Source organism: Emys orbicularis, chromosome 20 (assembly GCF_028017835.1).
Source record: "Emys orbicularis isolate rEmyOrb1 chromosome 20, rEmyOrb1.hap1, whole genome shotgun sequence".
In the NCBI taxonomy this organism is placed as follows: domain Eukaryota; kingdom Metazoa; phylum Chordata; order Testudines; family Emydidae; genus Emys; species Emys orbicularis.
In genome coordinates this window covers 7,751,459-7,771,515 of record NC_088702.1, presented here as the reverse complement: position 1 = coordinate 7,771,515, position 20,057 = coordinate 7,751,459, and the positions used below count along the sequence as shown (strand labels likewise).

The following is a 20,057-nucleotide window of genomic DNA, read 5'->3' as shown; positions in this document are numbered from 1 at the left end:
CTTACCCCAACGCCAAGTGGATATCAAGTGCTCAGAATGGCAGTGTCTGTCACTAGAGCTGCTGGGAAACTTTCGAGTGGAATGTTTTTTCCTTCGGAAAATGCTGTTTCATCCAAATCAAAATGTTTGTCGGGAACGTGTCAATTTTGACCATTTCAGAAACGAAATCATAATGGCGCATTCCGCTAAGGTTGGAATGTTCCATTTCACTCCTTCTGGAGCCAAACGTCCCGAGGTTCCATTTCAAAATGATTGTCCAATCGTTTGACTTTAGACCACAGACTATAACATTTTGAAAAAGCTGAAATCCGAGTGAAACATTGTGATCGACCCAAAATAGTCCCGTTCCCCCCACCCCCACCCCCGCCCGCCACCCTCCAAATTTTGTTTCACGGGAAATTTTTGAATTGTTTTGTTTTTGTTCTGGAATGGGGGAAAAAAATTCAAAATGGCAGGATTTCTCGTGAAACAGAAAGCACTTCCCGCACAGCTGTCTCTTACACTGAGTTGGCACTGGTGCAGGGTAAAGGAAAAGCAGACCCTTTATTTGAGAAGCCTCTTGATTTTTCACTCCCCCAGGCAAGAAGGCAGGCATTTCAGACAAGGCGCACCCACTGGTTGGCATGTCCGTTTACCATATATAGTTAAAAACTTTAAACGGTTTAAAGGCCGCTGAGAAATAGCAGCTATAAAGAGCGTTTTGTTCCAGGCTGTATGGATTTCAAGTGTCCACAGGAATGCGTACTTTTTTAAAACGAATTTTATTTAAAGTTTCATTATAAGTACCTCGCCCCTGGTTTCCATGGGTTCTTGGCTTGGGACACAAAACCATACAGGCCTGTGAAGGAAAGTTTACATTCTTCACCTCCCGTTTAAAACTGGCATCTTAAAGTCAGCAGCCCAGCTATTTTTGGAAGGTGAAATAGCCATGCTTTGTATGTGGAATTTACATTTTTCCCGGCCGTTTACTAGTTTGGGCTGCCTCGTTCCCTTCTACATGTCACATACTCTGCAAGCTCCAGGAAGGCTTTGAATTGCTGCACATTGCGAATTTCCTGACTAGCATCATAACATCAAGAACCGGCTAGCATGCAGCTGCACCCCTGCCCTCTGGTGGGTGGAATCAGAACTGCTCCACTGTGGGTCATAGACCCTATACTGGTAGCTGCTAAAGGAAATTCACTCTGAGCTCCCACTATAGAAGCCTGGAGCAGTGGCTCTGAGTTCTATCACTCTGAAATTCCAAACAACCACCTGATGCAGCATGGTGACCTCTGTGAAGTCCTATGTTGCCATAGATTTGTTACAATTAAACTCCATATAGAATAGCCGTTCCTAGCTCCCTTGCAACACTGTGTACCATAAACAGCAGGTACATTGGAGCAATGCTACCCTTCAGCACAAACCCTCCTCTTCAGTCTTTTCCATCTCTCTTGTCCTGTTGCCTTTTGGACTAACATTTCTCATACCTGGCGTCAGCACAGGTGTGAACAATCCAGCCAATAGGCCTTTTTTTTTATTTATGTGGACATAAAAAAAACCTCCCAGATTTTCCGCCACTTGTTTGCAGACACTTCTTTTGCACTTGGGGGGAAGAAAAACAGTTTGGGTTTTTTTGTTTTTTTTTTTTAAACCCCTTCACCTGAGGGCTACTCACTCCAAGTAGCCCCTAAGGCCCAGATCCTCATAGGCATTTAGGTGCTTAACCCCCATTGAAATCAATAAGCGCTAGGCAGCTTCGGTCAGGTTGTTTCTAGGCTCTGGACAAGTCAGCACTAGGTCCGCAGTCAGGCGTAAGGAAACAAAAGGTCGATTCCCAAGCAGTCACCCCCTTCAGGCAGGGCACCACTTGCAGCAGACTAACTCAGGGGCAGGTCATTCACAGCTGACATAGATCCCAACATGGTCCCACAACTCTCCTGCCTTTCCCTAGGAAGGCTCTGGAAGGCTCAGCCGCTCTCCTCCCCAATCAGCCTTCATCTGAGCTGGGCTCTCCCCTCGCTCCAAGCCTGACGCCAGCCAGGTGTAGCAAGGCGGGGCCGACGGACCCCACAGCCGCCCGTGAAGCCAGTGTGGGTAAAGCACAATGCCTAATCCTCTTGCTACTCCATGAGTATCCGAAAACTCCATGAGAGCAGGGGACTGGACTAGATGACCTCTCAAGGTCCCTTCCAGTCCTATGATTCTTGTGGCTCTGGGCCTTACTGCTCAAAGCCGCCCCGACTAGAGTAACATGCAGAGCCAGCTACTACTCAGTAAGCAGGCTGCCAAGGCCTTCGTCCCACTGGCGAGTGGCTACTCAGACGTAGCCCCAAAATATTTCAGTGGGGGGGGGAATCGGATGATCACCAGCGAGAGGATTCACAGCATGGCCCTCCTGGGATACGGGCAGCAAGAGCCGGCCGTAAGGGTCCGGCTCCGATGGCCGTCCTCACGCTGAGTAACGCGTTGCTCCCTGGCTTTAGAAGGCCAATGCCTGGCTCATGGTGTGAGGCACTACGAGGCAATCAGAATCAGGTCCTCAGAGCCCACACGCGACCCATGTTCAATGTGGCAGTAATCTCAGGGGATGGGAGCCCGAGCAATAGTTAACCCCAAGTCTTTAAGGCAAAACTGATGTGGTGGCTGTATTTGGTTTTAGTGGGTCAGGCAGCATGGGCCAAATCTACGGCTGGTGGAAACCGGCTCCATCAATACCTCCTGAGGCTCTGGCCCAGAAATTTCTCTGCATCCTAATGAAAATGTATCTACGTTCCTAGCAAAATTCTCACGCTGCTGGTTTTCTCTTTGCTCTGCGGTATTGGACACACAAGGCGGAAAAGCTGGGACTCTTTTCAGAAATGAGCCTTGTGCCCAGGGCCGGCGCAACCCATTAGGCGACCTAGGCGGTCGCCTAGGACACTAACATTTGGAGGGTGGCAACCGCGGCGGCCGGATCTTCGGCCGCCCTGGTCATCGTCGGCATTTCGGGGGCGGGACCTTCCGCCGCCTAGGGCGGCAAAAAAGCTGGCAGCACTCCTGCTTGCTCCTGATCAGAATTGAGCAGAACAAAGGGCCTGCTGGCGATGTCCGGCAGAGAAACCTTGAATATCCAAATGGAAAGGGTGGGGGAACTGAGCACGGGTTGGAAAAATGGGGGGGGGAGGGGTTAGAGAAGCAGGGATGTCCGCCTCCCCCAGGGCAATGCAATCGGACTTCAGCTAAGAGGAGAATTTGGATAGGTGAGGTGGTCTTCTGTTTGCACCCACGTTTCTTAATAAAACACAATAGGAATGAGCTCAAATCCGACCGCTACTTGGTGGTTCTCTAGCACGTTGTCGCACAGGTACGGTCAGAGCTATGGCACAATGCCTACTCACACCAAGACAAACTGACTGTGGCTTCCAACACTTCTGAGCTCAGCACGGGCACGTGAAGGTGTGACTGCAGTACGGCTCGGCACGCCCCGGGTCATTTTGGTCTAGCCAGCGTGAGTAACAATAGCAGTGTAGAAAAGGGTGAGATGGACTTCGGCATGGGCTGGCAACCCAAATAGGCACCCCGGGACTCTGGCAGGCTAGTACTGGGGCGGCTAGCCTGGGCCACCAGATGTTAAGGGGGCCACTGATGCATCCCCAGAAATACCAGACGTTTCAGTACTTCTGGGAATGGCGTGGGGCCGACCTCAGCTGTGTGACACTGCCTCTTTGGCATGATCCTACGGATGCCATGTTGAAGAGCACCCCAGTCGGGGCACTGGAACGGGGGAGGGCAGGGACCACTTTTTGCCACGGGCCCTGTCCCTGCCCCTCCTCTTCCCCCGAGGCCCCTCCCCCTGGCCAGACCGGCAACAGGAGCTTGGGCAGCTGTGGGGAGCCGCGGACCCTCCACCTGCCCTGAGCGAAGGGCTTGGGGAGGGGGTGGGAACAAGGGTCAGGGGCTGCTCTCAAGCCCTCTGTACCCTGGGTAAGTGGAGAGGCCCGGGCTCCCCAGCCCGGCTTTTGGCTTGGCCAGGGGTGGGGTCTCGGTGATAAGAGGAGGGGCAGAGGCGGTGCCACAGAGGGGGTAGGGGTCCCTGCCCCCCCACTTTGGGGGAGGCTTCACTGCCCCTGACCCCAGTCACACCGGCAGGGGCAGAGGGGCGCACTCTTCAACATGGTGTCCTCTGTGCCTGATACTGGACAAATCCATGTCTGGTTTTATCCCAGTGCTGGACAGAGGCCCAACCACAGAAAAACAGCACAGCCCGGCTTAAAATCGGACAAATGGCCCACCTGCCACATCTACCCTGCGATGGTTACCCACGCCAGCTAGAGTAACGCTAGCTCAGGTGTGCCTACACCTGCATTGACTGTGTAGACATACCCTTGAGAAGAGAGAAGGTGGGTGGATGGGGAAACACGGATGGTGAGCCTTGGAGGTGTCATCACTGGGCGACTCGTTAATCAGCATCGTCAACAACCACTTTCAAAGTAAAGGACAACACAGAGACCTAACCAAAAAGACCCGGTTGTGTGCCTGGGCCGCTGGCATCAGACCAGATCAAAATCGAACACGCTAACGCTGGCTATCGGCGTGCGCCAGAAATTGAAGCTGTTGAACTGCAGGAGAGTGTCCTCTTCCTCGTAGATGTCCTGCCTGAGCTGCTTCCAGGCCCCGGACCGCTTGCCCACACCTCCTTTGGCTTTGTAGAGCGCCGCGTCAGTCAACCCCAGCCCCTCCAGCTCCGCCAGGTCGAGCTCCGGGATGGGCATCCTCCAATACAGGAAGGAGTTGTACTGGCTGTTTGCCGTGTCCAGCATCTCCGCCTAGAAGGAAGAGGACGGAAAAGTCTTTTGAAGATGCAGGTTACTGCACAGTCCTAGCCACTCGGGCTAAGGAATGATCTAAAACGTTACTGCCTCATGATTACCCAGGCCCTGAACCTGTGAACAGGCCCACGGAGAGAAATTTGGGGCCCCAATACGTCATCCGCTGGGCCCTCCCCTCAGCCCATTTCACCACAGTTAGACTTTGGGGGTACAATGGTCCCTTCCCCCATCAATGCTGCCGGCGAAGAATATTGCTGTGTGGGCAGGTGGAGAAGGCAGCAGGCCTTAGCCAGGAACACTGGGTTCTAGTCCTGGCTCTGTCCCAGCGCCCTTCTCTGTGCTCTAGGGCAGGTCACTTCGGCCCAGGCTGTCAGGCACCTTTGAAGATCTGGGCCTCGGCTCCCCATCTGTAAATTAGTACTGGCGCCTTCCTCTGTCTGGTCTAGGGAGATCGTAAGGTCTCTAGGGCAGGGATTGTCTCTTACTTTGTGTCTGGGTAGCATCACGGGGTCCCTAGGTGGTACCACCACCTACACCTCCTAATGAGGAAATTATGGGATGGAAACATTCCACAAATCTTGGGACAGGTCCCAGCCCCCGAGCCCTTCCGGATCTTCCCCTCCCCAGGCTGCCAAGGCCTTCTATCCCAGCAGCCACACGTTGCACCTCAGTGGCCATTTTGTCCTGTTTTGATAAAGGATCAAAAGCAGCTTGTTGAAGCAGCGCTGCCTAGTGCACTGGCTTGGGACTCAGCAGTGCTGGGTTCTAGTCTTCGTATTGCCACTGGCCTCCGGGCGACCTCAGGCATGTCACCTAACCGCTCCGGGCCTCAGTTTCCCCATCTATAAAATGGAGGTGACACGACTGACCTCCTTTGTAACGTGCCTTAAGAGCTGCTGATGAAAAGTGCCCGGTAAGAGCTAGGGCCTAGCTACTCAAAGGTATTTATGCCTAACTCCCTTTCAGGATCTGGGCTTATGATTGGCTTCGCTATAGCATTTACCTTGGATATGTAGATACAGACGTTCTCGGAAGGAGCCACCCTAATGTTTGCATGGTAGGAAACTAATCATGTGGGGCGTGGAAATAAAATCCCCTGTGGTTTGTTTCTAGTGCTGAAAATTTGCGGGTGACCGGGAACACGAACAGAACTAAGTGCGGACAATGGGAATAAAACAGGAACAGAAATAGAATTAGGGTTAGTAGGATTCATGATAAGGACGCACAACAAATTCTTGCTATCCTTTGACTATAACTCTCTGGATAGAATATAATATATATATTATATTAGAGTGAGTGTGTGTGTACATGCACACCTACGCCTGTGGGGGAGACAGTGTTGCCTAGTGGGTAGCACGCTGGCCTGGGACTCAGAAGATCTGGGCTCTGTTCCTGTCTTGTCCACTGGCCTGCTGAGTAGCTCACTTCACAGCTCTGTGCCTCAGTTTCCCCATCTATACAATGGGATAATGGCCCATTTCCTCAAAGGTATATTGACCTCCATTGTAAAGCACTTTGAGCTCTTCTGATGAGAAGAATCTAAGAGGCATTGCCATGGTATGTGTGCGTATATCTGTGTGGGCATGCGTGTGTATCTGTGGGGAGGGGGTGTGTATGCACACCCTAACCCCACACACGCCCACAAAGACAAAGGACTTCATCCTCTTTCCACCACGCCCCTGCTCAAAACAGGAGTCACTCCACTGACATCAGTCCAGCCCCCTCCCCGCCAGATGTGAGAGCAGAATCAGGACCCAATCGGCTGTAACAGAGCTCTGCTTTGGGGTTTCTAGGCCCCCCGTCACACACCTGAGACGCCTCTCCCACCTCCCGCTGCACGGCACATCCCAAACCGCGACATCCATTGTGTGCCGAGCCAGACGGTTCCTGCAATGGCCCCACCCAGACGGATTTGCTGCAGAGCCCCTCCCCCGCTCTTGCTCTTCACTTTGATACCACCTTAATATACAATTCTCCCCAAAGACCTGGCCTACCCTAGTCCAAGTGAATCCAACCCTTAATGTGTGTTTCCCTGGCAGAACTCTGTCCTTTGGTCCTCGCTGTCTTTGATTTTACAGTCAATCAGTCTATATACCTAGATTTCCCTCGCTTTCCACTGACTGTTTCTTACGAGGCTTGATTCCAATGGGTTTCCGACATCCCCTGCAACTGGGCGCTCACATTCCCATCAAATTACACAGGGACCAGTTTGCTTCTAAATTTAAAAAAATCCAAAGACTGTGTGTCATCCCCTTCCATAAAACGAACAACTGTGTTTTTTTTAAATAGCACTCTGCTCACGGGTATATTTCCGGCTTTCTTTTCGCAAGAGGACAGCAGATTATTAAAATTAGCTCCGTGATGCGGTTAGCACCGGGTAATCTGCTTGATTTAGAAATGCACTCAACGACGCCAGCCTCTAAGCCGTGATGAGGGAGGGTAATTATATATATTAAAAAAAGAGGCAGATATTAAAAAAGGCAATTTACACTTCGGAGATTCCTCTGCGTTGCCTGTCGTCCTCAGGGCTAAAGAGAAGCGCGTCACCTTTATTAATGGAATCATGTTAACGGGCAATCAGCCAGGTTCGATGGGGGACTGGAGCCTTTATTCCACTGCAGTGAAAGCCTAGTGCTAAACTGATCCTATATGTTCCATTTCTTCTCCTTCCCTGTACCAGGGGGTAGCCGTGTTAGTCTGTATCCACAAAAACAACGAGGAGTCCGGTGGCACCTTAAAGACTAACAGATTTATTTGGGCATAAGCTTTCGTGGGTAAAACCCCCCACTTCTTCAGATGCATGGAAAGCCTCTGAGGGCTGACACACCAGCAATCCAAGCTTCAGCAACCCCCCTCCCCCCCGACGCAACTCCGCTTTCTTTTTAAGGAATAGTGATGCTTTTTTACCTGTTTTAAGGAAGGGTTCGATCTGGTGGCTGCTAACCCAGCTGACCGGGTCTTCTTTGTGCCGAAAGCGTCTTCTGCTGCAGCTGGGCGTCAGGCAGGCTTGCAGAATTTTCTGCCTTGCTTTTGTCTGGGTGTGAGTGTGCGCGCGTGTCTGTCTGTCTCCGCAATGCAGCCCCTCCTAAATAGGCAGATTAATTACCCCTCCTCCCAGGGCTGGTGGGCCGATGATTCAGCTGTATGAACGCTCTGCTATTTAAGTGGCTCACCCAGGCTTTATTATAGTCGGGGTGGGGAGCGGGCTTGAAAGCAGAAGCCATTTGACTTCATCCACACACTTGATCTTAGTTGCAGGTTCTATAATGTTAGGGAAAACCTATGACAAGAGGATTTTAAAATAGAACAATCTTGTGATACACGGGCATGAAATGGGAGGGACCATCTCCTGCATGCTAATAGGTGTGGGCTGAGGCGCGCCATACTTTTCCTCTCTACCTGCTCACAACTGCAAGCAACGTTCATTTTAAAATGGTAGGATCCGGAGGCTCTTTGGTGAAACCGAATGGGCGTTCCTTGATACAAAGCGATCTGGATCGCTCGGTCAGCTGGGCGCAAGCAGACGCGATCTGCTTTAATAGGGCTACATGTATACAGCTATGGACAAAGAATGCCGGCCGTACGTGCAGGACGGGGGACTCTTTCCTGGGAAGCAGTGATGGAAAAAGATTTGGGGGCCATGAGCTCCCAGGGCGACACTGTGGCCAAAAGGGTTAATGGATCCGGGGAGGCATAACCAGGGGGATCTCACGTGGGAGCAGAGAGGTTATTTTACCTCCGTATCTGACACTGGCAGGGGTGAAAGTAAACTGGTATGGGCTGGTACGGCATACCGGTAAAAATTGGCCACCGGTACCAGCCCATACCCAGCTGTGCCTTTTCCCCCCCCCACCCCCCGGTCACCAACGGTGGGGGAGGGAGGAAGGAGCAGCTGCCCCGGGCCAGCGATTTAAAAGGGTCCGGGGCTCCGGCCGGCCCCGGGTCCTTTAAATCGCTGCTGGTGCCGGCCAGGCAGCACACAGATGGGCTGGCTGGAGGATGCTGAACCCCCAGCCCCGCCTCTTCCGGGGACCGGAGTCGGCCCCCGTACTGGTAAGTCTTCTCCGTTACTTTCACCCCTGGGCACTGGTGCCACCGCTGCTGAAATCCTGCATCCAGTTCTGGTGCCAACAGGTCAAGGAGAATGTTGATAAACTGGAGGGGGGTCAAAGAAGAGCCACGGGAATGATTCATTAGAAAACCTGCCTTACAATGAGACTCCAGGAGCTCCGTCTATTTAGCTTAATAAAGAGAAGGTTAAGGGGGGACTTGATCACGGTCTGTAAGTACCTACATGGGGAACAAATATTTAATAGGGGTTCTTCAGTCTTGCAGAGAAAGGGAGCCCACCCTCCAACGGCTGGAAGTTGAAGCCAGACGCATTCAGATTGGAAATAAGGCGCATGTTTTTAACAGGGAGAGCAATTAACCCCCGGAACAATTTCCCGAGGCTCGTGGTGGATTCTCCGTCACTGACCAGTTTTAAATCAAGACAGGGTGTTTTGGGAAAAGCTCTGCTCTGGGAAGGGTTTCGGGGCAGGTCTCGTAGAGGAGCTGGGGACATTTTGCAAATAAACAAATGACACTAAACAAATACCTGAGACTGCACCTGAGTTCTGCTCCAGAGGGGAAACTGACCTGTGAATCCCTGCTCAGCAAGGGAGGAATTAATTAACTCAAGACACCGTTTGAAAAGACCCCATACCCAATAAGGCTGTATTGTTCCGGCTTCCTAGCAAATTCCCGAGGATATAAAATCCGCCTCTACTATCCTAGACCTTATATTTTTGGCATAGGATTAGAATTCTCTTCTGGGTCCTCTGCTGGAGTGGTTTTCCTGTTGCTGTATGCACATAATTCCCATCAAAGCCAAGCCCCCTTTGTGTTAGGTTTTCAGACTGTCTATTTCTGCCTCCTTGTTTTTGCTTTCAGATCCACTTATCTCAGCGCCTGGGCCATTAGCGTAGCAGTGAGGATCCGCTCTCTCTCCCTAAATAGACCCACGTTTAGTTCCGTCATGTTCGCCCAGATGGGGTTGGGGTGGAGGAGGGGGCTGCACAACCTAGCAGGTGTGAGAACTCTGCTGCCGCAACTGGTGACATTTTTCTCTCTGCTGTTTTCTGAGGAGGTCGAGTAGCCTTGTTTTCTTTTGCTTTTCTGCTGATGGATGCCGAATGACAGACCCTATGGGAAACTGATCCGGAGCACACAGATTCGATGGGATAAACCAAGGAGGAGGAAAATCCAGAGCTGCATCTAGTCCTTCCAACCAGACCCTTAGCTAGGGGCCAAGTGGGCAGCTAGGGTTGTCGGCAGATTCCCTCGTGGATTCATAGCCAGAAGGGACCATTAAACCATCTACTCTGACTTCCGGCATATCACAGGCAATTAAATGTCACCAAGTTACCCCTCCAGCCAGGGACGCGGGCACAGGTGACCACGGCCCCATCACTTGGGGGGAAGAGGCAGCGCAGGGGCAGGGCCTTGCATGGAGTGGGTGGAGTGAGGGCTGGGGCGCGGGGAGAAGGACGGCATGGGGCGGGGCCTCTGGGGAAAGGGGCGTGAGCTTGGGGCAGCGTGGTGCAGGTGTGGTTCAGGTGCTGGTGGCCCCCCCTACTTCCGCCACTCCTCCAGCACATCACTGGATGTTGCCATGGAATGACTGTTGCCTTCATCACAGTGGCAAGGCCCATGCTGCTTTCTGTTCAGCTGACCCAATCCACTTGGGTCCATATCCCTGGGGAGAGCAGGAGACACCCACTGCTTCCTGCTCTCAAAGGGGTGCATAACAGGAAACAGGGCTGTCTACCCGTGGCAGTCCTGGCTACCTGTGGCAGTCGCCCAGTGCTATGTGTGTGCGCACTGTGGCGGTGCCATGCTGCGGAGGCAGCGTTCCCCAGTACAAAGGGCACAGGATGGAGATCTGGGTGCTATTCCTGTCCCTGTAACTGGCCTGCTGGGTAGGGTGACCAGATGTCCCGATTTTATAGGGACAGTCCCGATTTTTGGGTCTTAGGCTCTTATTACCCCCCACCTCCTGTCCCGATTTTTCACATTTGCTGTCTGGTCACCCTACTGCTGGGTGACCTTTGGCAAGTCACTATGCTGCCCGGTGCCTCAGTTTCCCCATCTGTAAAATGGGGATTATTCTAACCTCCTTTGTAAAGCACTTTGAACTCAACTGATGAGTGCTAGATAAGAGGTAGGGATTATTGTCACTGCAGATAGTCCCGCCCACTCGGTCTCTCTTTGCTGGTGCACCGCACAAGTACACACACACGGCCTGAGAGCTTCTTGGAGGGAATCGATGCATTCGGACATGGGAGGCGATGCCTTTTGACAAGTGTCACAACTCCTTTGGGCAGGAGCGGCACCAGGGTTTTTGGCGCCCTAGGCGGGGGTCCTTCCGCGCTCCCAGTCGTCGTCGGCAATTCTGCGGCGGGGGGGTCCTTCCGCGCTCCCGGTCTTCGGGGCACTTCGGGGGCAGGTCCCGGAGCGAGTGAAGGACCCGCCGCAGAAGACCCGGAGCACGGAAGGACCCCTGCCGCCAAGGGCGGCAAAATGTCACCCCCCCCAAATCCTGGTGCACTTGGCGACCGCCTAGGTCACCTAAATGGAAGCGCCGGCCCTGCCTTTGGGTGCTCTCCATCTAACGCGGCCCGCTGGCCAGCCATCGCCTCTGCTTCCCTCTGGAGCATCCCTCTCCGTGAGCACGTCTTTATTCATCCGCAGCACGGGCGTCCTGGGTTCTGCTCAGACAGCTGAACCCACGCAGGTCTCGCCAGACGAGGCACATCGCGACAGACGGCGCAACATACCGAAGTCAAGCTCGAGCCTGGAACGACCTCCAATCCCTACACCTCTGTTGTCTGAAACAGGGCTGCAGCGCCCCATGTCTATAAATGACGTGGCCTCACGTTATGCACTTGGCTTGTAAGCCGGCCTCTCCCCTGAGCTCAGAAGGGAGTTCCCATGAGAGGCACCATTTGCCTGGTTTGCCAAACTAATGAGAGTTGGGAACAAAGCGTGCTCAGTGGGGGTATGTGGAATGACTTTCTGGAGATCAGGAGAATCCAGAGTTTAGCTACTCTAGGAATCACTGCAAAACCTTCCTCCTCGACAAAACTTTCCCCACTCCCATCAGAATGACATCTGCATGGGGTGACATTTCTGAAAGCACTTAAGAGACTTAGCAGCCTAAGGCCTGGTCTGCACACAGTGTCTGTCCTGGTGTAGAATCATAGAATCGTAGGACTGGAAGGGACCTCGAGAGGTCATCTAGTCCAGTCCCCTGCACTCAAGGCAGGATTAAGTATTATCTAGACCAGGGGGTGGCCAACCTGAGCCTGAGAAAGAGCCAGAATTTACTACGGTACATTGTCAAAGAGCCACAGTAATACGTCAGCAGCCCCCCATCAGTTCCCCCCCGGCTCGCTCCCAGCGCCTCCCACCCACCAGCAGCCCCACCGATCAGCGCCTCCCGCTCCCTCCCCACCTCCCGATCAGCTGTTTTGTGGCGTGTAGGAAGCTCGGGGAGGGGGGAATGGGGAGGAGCGAGGGCATGGCAGGCTCAGGGGAGGGGGTGGGAAGGGTGGAGTGGGGGCAGGGCCTATGGCAGAGCCAGGGGGTTGAGCAGTGAGCACCCCCTGGCACATTGGAAAGTTGGCACCTGTAGCTCCAGCCCTGGAGTCGGTGCCAATATAAGGAGCCGCATATTAACTTCTGAAGAGCCACATGTGGCTCCGGAGCCATGGGCCACCCCTGATCTAGACCACCCCTGATCTCTAGACCATCCCTGACAGGGGTTTGTCTAACCTGCTCTTAAAAATCTCCAATGAGGGAGATTCCACAACCTCCCTAGGCAATTTATTCCAGTGCTTAATCACCCTGACAGTTAAGAAGTTTTTCCTAATGTCCAACCTAAACTGCCCTTGCTGCAATTTAAGCCCATTGCTTCTTGTCCTAGCCTCAGAGGTTAACAAGAACAATTGTTCTCCCTCCTCCTTGTGACAACCTTTTATGTACTTGAAAACTGTTATCATGTCCCCTCTCAGTCTTCTCTTCTCCAGACCAAACAAACCCAGTTTTTTCAATCTTCCCTCCTAGGTCATATTTTCTAGCCCTTTAATCATTTTTGTTGCTCTTCTCTGGACTCTCTCCAATTTGTCCACATCCTTCCTGAAATGTGGCGCCCAGAACTGGACACAATCCTCCAGCTGAGGCCTAATCAGTGCGGAGTAGAGCGGAAGAATGACTTCCCGTGTCTTGCTTACAAGACTCCCGCTAATACAGCCCAGAATGATGGTCGCTTTTTTTGGCAACAGTGTGACACTGTTGACTCATATTTCGCTTGTGGTCCACTCTGACCCCTTGATCCCTTTCTGCCGTACTCCGTCCTAGGTATAACCAGGTAGTGTGTAGCCACAGGGGTGCGAGCAGCGGGTGGGGCTAGCCCAAGGACGATCCTGTCTGGGATACTAGGAACGTACTCCGGGCGGAGAGCCCCCTCCCGCTGCTTGCACTGCCATGGCAATAGATGCTCGCTCTTGGAGCTGGGAATTCCACCTTCCAGCTCCAGGTCAGACGCACCTACAGGGTGTGATTTTTTTTTAACTGATATTTAGTAAGACCAGTACAACCCCTGGTGTGGGCACTGTTATACTGGTTTAAAGGTGCTGTATACGGCTATACCTTATTCTCCTTCCTGCATGGGAACGGCTGTACCAATATAAAGCACCTGTATACTGATGTAACCACAGCCACACTAGGCGGTGGTTCTGCTTTAACTACACCGGGATCGCTGACGGGGGACAGCTCTCTGGTGTAGATAAGATGGGTAATTTCATTTGCAAAAGGTCCAGAATCAAAAAGGTATCTAGGCTCCTAAATCAGTTCGGCATTGGAACGCTGAGTGCAGCAAGGCTTAAGTACCTTTAAAAATCTGGGCCTAAGTACTGCCGGAGGCTCCCGAGTGCCTCTGTGGCAGCTGAAAATGGGACAGAGGCTCTTGCATTACGGGCTTTTGAAAATGTTACCCATCGTCGCATGGTGCCCTCTGCCCACTCACGGCAAAGCCCGGCCCCAAGCAGTGAATTATTTCCCCATGTGGCTGGCAAGCAGAAGAGGCTTCTATTCCCACTGAGAGCCCGCATGCTTAAGGTGCCTGGTAAACGTGCAGCTACTCACGAAGGTAGTTGCTGATCCCGGACAGCGTATACGCAGGGCGGGGACTTGGTGTGGTTCCGTGCCTTGTGCACTCACACCGGGTAACAATAACCCCGAGTGCTCCTATAGCGTTGTTCATCTGTCGGTCTCAAAGTGCTTCACACAGGAGGGCAGTATCATTACCCCCATTTTACAGATGGGGAAACCGAGGCACGGGGGTCACTTACGTCACTTACCCAAAGCCCCCTGCTGAGCAGTGGCAGAGCCAAGAACAGAACCGCAGTCCCCTAGGCCGCACTGCCTCCTTGCTTCGGGGTCACTTGGCACTGGTATCAAGGACTGTGCCAGGCGCAGGGCAGAGGAGACGCAGGGCAGGTGGTGAGGCTCAGGCACCTAAATACCTCTGAGGAGCCGGGCCCCTGTGCCTGGGGCATAAGCTAATGCAGCCCATCTGTTCATTGGGGCTGACTCCGAGGATCAGGGAGCTGTAACCCTTCCCCTCCTTCCCTGGGCCACGTGGACTCCCCGATGAGGAATCTGAATTCAACTTAGAGAGAAGCAATGCAGTGTGGTAGCTAGGACACTGAACATAGACTCCGGAGACCTTTGGTCTCTTCCCAACTCTACCATAGACCTGCTGGGTGACCCTGGGTCAGTCACTTCCCCACTCTGTGCCTCAGTTTCCCCTCCCACTCTGACTATTTAGACTGGAAGCTCTTTGGGGCAGGGACTGTCTCTCACTCTGTGTCAGTGCAGCACCTGGCCCGACTAGTCTTGAGTGGAACCGCTAAGTGCTCCCATCATAACTTTTCTATTCCTGTGCCGTAATTTTTGTCCCAGTTCCAGCTGACCTGGCCGTGGTGTGGATTGGGATGGAAAGTGCCCAAGGTGAAGCTAAGATAAAGCAATGCTGGGTCGGATTCCCCATTCCAGGTGTGTCTACACCGCAACCTGAGGGGTGATTGCAGCTCGGGTACACGTACCCACACTAGCATGGCTAAAAATGGCAGTGCAAATGGGGTGGAGTGGGTCTCAGCATGGTCAATGCAAGCAGGCCAGGGGTGCTGCGTACCAGCTCACCAGTACTGCGTCTACACGGCTATATTTAGCCACGGCAGTGCGGGTGAAGCTAGCTCTGGGATGCCTACCTGAGCAGCAGTCACAGCTTAGATTGCAGTCTAGACATAACCCGAATTTCAACGGAGTCCTGCTGGGGTCAAAATGGAGAAACTGGGGCTGCCAGGTGTCCAGTTTTCGACTGGAACGTTCGGTCAAAAAGGGAACCTGGCAGCGTCCAGTCAGCACAGCGGACCGGACACTAAAAGTCCAGTTGGCCGCAGTACCCAGCCTCTGCCACTGGAGGGCGGAAAGAGCAGCAGCGGCTTCTGGAGCCACATCATGGAGCTGCTCTCTGCTCAGCGAGAGACAGAGCGCATTGGCTGGCTTGCAAGAGGTAGGTGCCGCCACCCAGGGGGAGGGAATCCTGTCTGCCCCCCCCCCCACTTCTGCCCCACTGTGCTCCGATTGCCCCGGCCCCTTGCTACGGGGACTGACCCCCTCCTCACCCCCTTGCTCCGGGGACCGATCCCCACCGTGTACCGCTGTGCCCTGGCCCCCCTCCACCCTGTTGTGCCCCAATTGGGCCAGGTTCTGTGTCAGCTCCTCCCAGCTTGCTCTGCAGGTAGGAGGTGAGTCCTGGGAGAGGGGGGAGTGAGCTGCAGAAGGTGGAGAGGGAGCAGGGTGTGGGGCCTCGGGGGAAGAGGCAGGGCAGGAGGCGGGACAAGGCTTTCAGCAATTAGAAAGTTGGCAGCCCTAATTGAAATCTGTGGAATTACATCAGTGTAAAACCAGAATTACCTAGTGGGGAAATCAGGAGGCTCTTTTCCATACAAATCTTTGGAGTTGGACTTTCTTTTGGGGGCAGTGAGAACTTCCTAGTCTCCTGAGCGCTGCGGGAAACCTGAGACACTTGAAAGATTTTCATTTTCCTAAGGCCCGTAGTGAATAGATGGAAATATATATGTATATTTTAAAAGGCCAAGGTGTGGTCAGGAGATAATTTGTTACAGGTTACAGGACAAACGCTCCTGGGCAGGGCAGGGGAGGGAGAAGGAGGGCGGGGGAGGGAGAATTGATAGAAATTTATCAGTTGAAAAGTTTTTTTCCCCAACGAAAAATCACTTTCCCATCGAAACAGAAATTTCCACCGGACACGTCTATTTTGGATGAAATGTTTCAGGATCTCATTAAAAACCCACCTCCTTTTATCTGACAGTTTTGAGTTGGGGGGTTTTCAGTTTTTCAACAAACCCCAAAAATCTTTGGATTCCCCCCTCCCCCAAAATGAAAACTTTTCTGTTGAATTTCCCCCCCCCCCCCCCCCCCCCGGAACAAACCCGAAAGCCGTTTCCCAGCCAGCCCTGACGGAGGGCGTGGTGAGCAGAGAGCTGGATAGTTGGATCCGGTGCCGCTAGGGGCACTTCCCTCTGTTTCATCGCCAGCCCATTAGACTGTGGAAGAGTTTCTCAAGGCATATTGGGCTGCGTTAGTAGGAGCATTGCCAGCAGGTCGAGGGAAGTGATTATTCCCCTCTATTCGCCATTGGTGAGGCCACATCTGGAATATTGCGTCCAGTTTTCGGCCCCCCACTACAGAAAGGATGTGGAGAAATTGGAGAGAGTCCAGTGGAGGGCAACAAAAATGATCAGGGAGCTGGGGCACATGACTTATGAGGAGAGGCTGAGGGAACTGGGGTTATTTAGTCTGCAGAAGAGAAGAGTGAGGGGGGATTTGATAGCAGTCTTCAACTACCTGAAAGGGGGTTCCAAAGAGGATGGAGCTCGGCTGTTCTCAGTGGTAGCAGATGACAGAACAAGGAGTAATGGTCTCAAGTTGCAGTGGGGGAGGTTTAGGCTGGATATTAGGAAACACTTTTTCACTAGAGAGGGGTGAAGCACTGGAATGGGTTACCTAGGGAGGTGGTAGAATCTCCATCCTTAGAGGTTTTTAAGGCCCGGCTTGACAAAGCCCTGGCTGGGATGATTTAGTTGGGGTTGGTCCTGCTTTGAGCAGGGGGTTGGACTAGATGACCTCCTGAGGTCCCTTCCAACCCTGCTCTTCTATGATTCTATGAAGAGCCATCCCTGGAGACACTGACAGTGAGGCTGGGCGCAGCGCGAAGGCGAGGCCGTAGGGAGCGATCCTGCACTGCCCAGGAGCACCTGTTCTAGGCTATCCCAGCTCTGATTTCTGTGCAGGGGGCGGTGTCACTTGCTGCAGAGGATGAAGATGAGGGAGACTCCATGGTTCATTCTCTCTGGTGCGACAGCCTGGCACAACAAAGGGATTCGGCCCCCACAGATATATGGGGCGCTACTTGGCAGTCCTCTCCTCCCCCCCCCCCCCCCCACTCCTGAATCTCCAGCACTGCTTCTCCCATAGGAGGACTGCAGCCTGTCAAGTCTGTGCCTTTAACCCACCTTGAGAAAATCAATCCAGTGGGGGCGGGCGAGAGGGAAGTGGGAAGAGGCCAAGAAAGAACGTTTGCCGCGCGTTCCGTAAGCTGAGCCCAGGGCTGCTCTATAATTCATTCCCAAAAAGCATTTTGCCGTTGAAAAATTAATGGAATTAACGAGGAGTGGAAGCTGAGCTTCCGGGATGGGAGATTGCTTTGAGGCCTAACCAGTGATGTCCTATAGGCCCACTTACCACCATCCTTACACACGGGCGGAGCGATAGCCCACAGTTCCCATGCGGCCGGAGGAGCCGTGCCAGCCCCCGGGCTGTTAACACATTCTGAGCGCAACCCGGGGGGGCTCTGAAAGGCTCAGGACTGTTCCTGGTGTAACGGTTGCATTGCCACAAAGTTCCATTCAGGGAACAAGGCTGGGTTTCTCACGCCCAGGGACAGCGGGTGCCCAAGGTCTGCAGCTGTCCAAAGAGGCGATGATACATTCTGCTTGGCAACATCCCGACCAAGCTGCCAAGGCCCAAACGGGGGGATGCCGTGTGGGAGACAGAGATTATTCATGCAGGAAACCTGAACTGCCCTGGCATTCCTTCCCCTGGGGTAAAGCCGGGCTCGTCTCCAGGGGGAACTGAACGAGAGCAGTAGAATTATAGAATCACAACGCGGCAGAGCTGCCAGCCTGTTCTCCCAGCGCAAGAACGGTCACCTTCCATCAGGGCATCTCTGGCATCTTCAAACGCAACACTCACAAAGTAACACAAAGCAGGCTGCGGGCGCCCACCGACCTTTCCCCTCCCCTCACCCACCTTGCTTCCTGTCGCTCTCCTCCTCAATAGAGCCGCTTGCTGGCTTGTGTACTCACTTGATCCGTCCCAGCTGCCTGGTCAATCACAGATGAGGCTGGGCCCAACTCGCCTGAACCTATGACACAAGCCCTCTGCCCTGATCCTCCGACTTACAGCTCCGAACGTCAACTGAAATCAATGGAAGGGAGGAACCTAGGTAGCTTTGCAGAGCTGGGCCTGTCGGTCTCTTTAACCGCAGCTTCAGGACCAGGCATTGGTGAGGCGAATCATTTTCAGCTGTAAAAGTGAGGCCGTTTGCGTGGGCCATAAGGCACTTTGGCCCACATCCTCAAAGGTGTTTAGGCACCTCATTCCCGTTGACTTGATGATCTGGGTTTGGAGCTAACCCGAAAGCTCTCTCTCGACATGAGGGATGTGTGAGACCGGCTGTGCCTTGCAAAAAGCCAGACTCCGATTCCCCTGCCCCATCATTGCCACAGGGATAGTGACAAAACAAATGACGTTTTACTCACAGGATGCAAAACAATTCCTTGCTGCTGCGCGAGTTGAGCCGGCCCGCAGTGATTAGGAGCCCCACGAATTGCATTGCAGAAATCGGTGGTCATGTCTGAAAATTCTGGCCTCAGCGTCTCACAATCTGGTCCAGACGCCCCCCTCTCTCTACTGGGCAAAGCTAACGAGCTGCGGATTGTGGAGGCTGGCAGCCACAACAGGAATTCAGACCTGCTGTGTCCTGGAGTTGATTTTTCATTTTAACAATGTGTCTGAAGCAACCCTACAATAATAAATCTCGGTGCATGCACCGGGCGGAAGCCCCAACTGGGTTGTTATTAAAAGCTCAGTGAATGAAAAACAAATGGGCCAGATCTTCAGCTGAGGGAAATCATTGTAGTTCCTTTGCAATGGAGTGGAGAGATGTTACATTACACCAGTTGGGGATCTGGCCCATTGACTTCAATGGAGCAATGCTGCTTTAACACCAGCGGAGGATCTGGCCCAGTATTTTTTTAAATTCCACAGAGTGCTTGGACAGGGTCCCTTTGAAACAATTGGGTCTGTTCTCCCTCGACGCCCCCTTAGGGGGGTTCTTGTCCTACAAGACATCGGCTGTGCCCTCCCCGGAAGACTGACACTCACGCCACATCCCCATCTCGCCATAACCGCTTTCCTGTCCAATCTGGGCTGTTTGATGCCTCACGCTGGCTTGTCACAAGGGTCTGCCTCCGTCACCCTGACTCTCCCATCTCGCGATGTTTGTGCATGGTTTTCCTTCATCTTCTTTTGCAAAACACCTTTGCCCATCAATGAGCAAGGATGGGCGGGTTGGTTCGTTTGTGCAGCCTTGTCTACCGGGGGGGGGGGGTGGTGTCATTAATTCACACTGAGTTTTTGGAGCACTGGCATCATCATGGAAAATCCCAAAGTGTTCTAGCCTCCTTGTAAATCAAGTGCCATTCGGCTAGTTCCTTAGCTAGTTCTTAAGGAGACCTGGCTGGATAATAACAGCGCTAAGTGATGTGCATTAGAGAGACACTGTGCGATAATTGCGTACACACAGCCAAGTCTTTTCTGATTCATTACAGATCAGCGGCCCAGAGCCTCAAAGGGGCCTAACCTTCAGTTCAATGGGAGGGAGGCACCTCAGTATCATTGAGGATCTAGCCGGCCAGGGCACCTATACAGCAGGGACTTTGTGTAGGGTAAGCATGCAACGTCACCGCTGGGCTCTGTGCATTCTGGGACATCCCTCGCCGTGCATTGTGGGACACAAAGCAAAAGGGGCTGGAATCCTGGGGGTCAAACGCCGCAATTCCCGTGTTTCCTCTC

At 53.1% G+C, this 20,057-nt stretch overlaps 1 protein-coding gene across 1 annotated transcript; it reads right to left on the bottom strand.

The window, feature by feature from the left end:
- Positions 1 to 4,511: 4,511 nt before the first annotated feature.
- On the bottom strand, positions 4,512 to 4,781 carry MLLT11 (MLLT11 transcription factor 7 cofactor). Its single transcript, XM_065419800.1, has one exon. It carries the CDS (start codon positions 4,779 to 4,781, stop codon positions 4,512 to 4,514), a length of 270 nt encoding a protein of 89 aa, XP_065275872.1.
- Between the last annotated feature and the right edge of the window lie 15,276 nt (positions 4,782 to 20,057).

What these genes read in the sequence shown, in the direction of transcription:
- MLLT11 (XM_065419800.1), bottom strand. Translation starts at nt 4,781, where the DNA reads ATGCTGGACACGGCAAACAGCCAGTACAACTCCTTCCTGTATTGGAGG.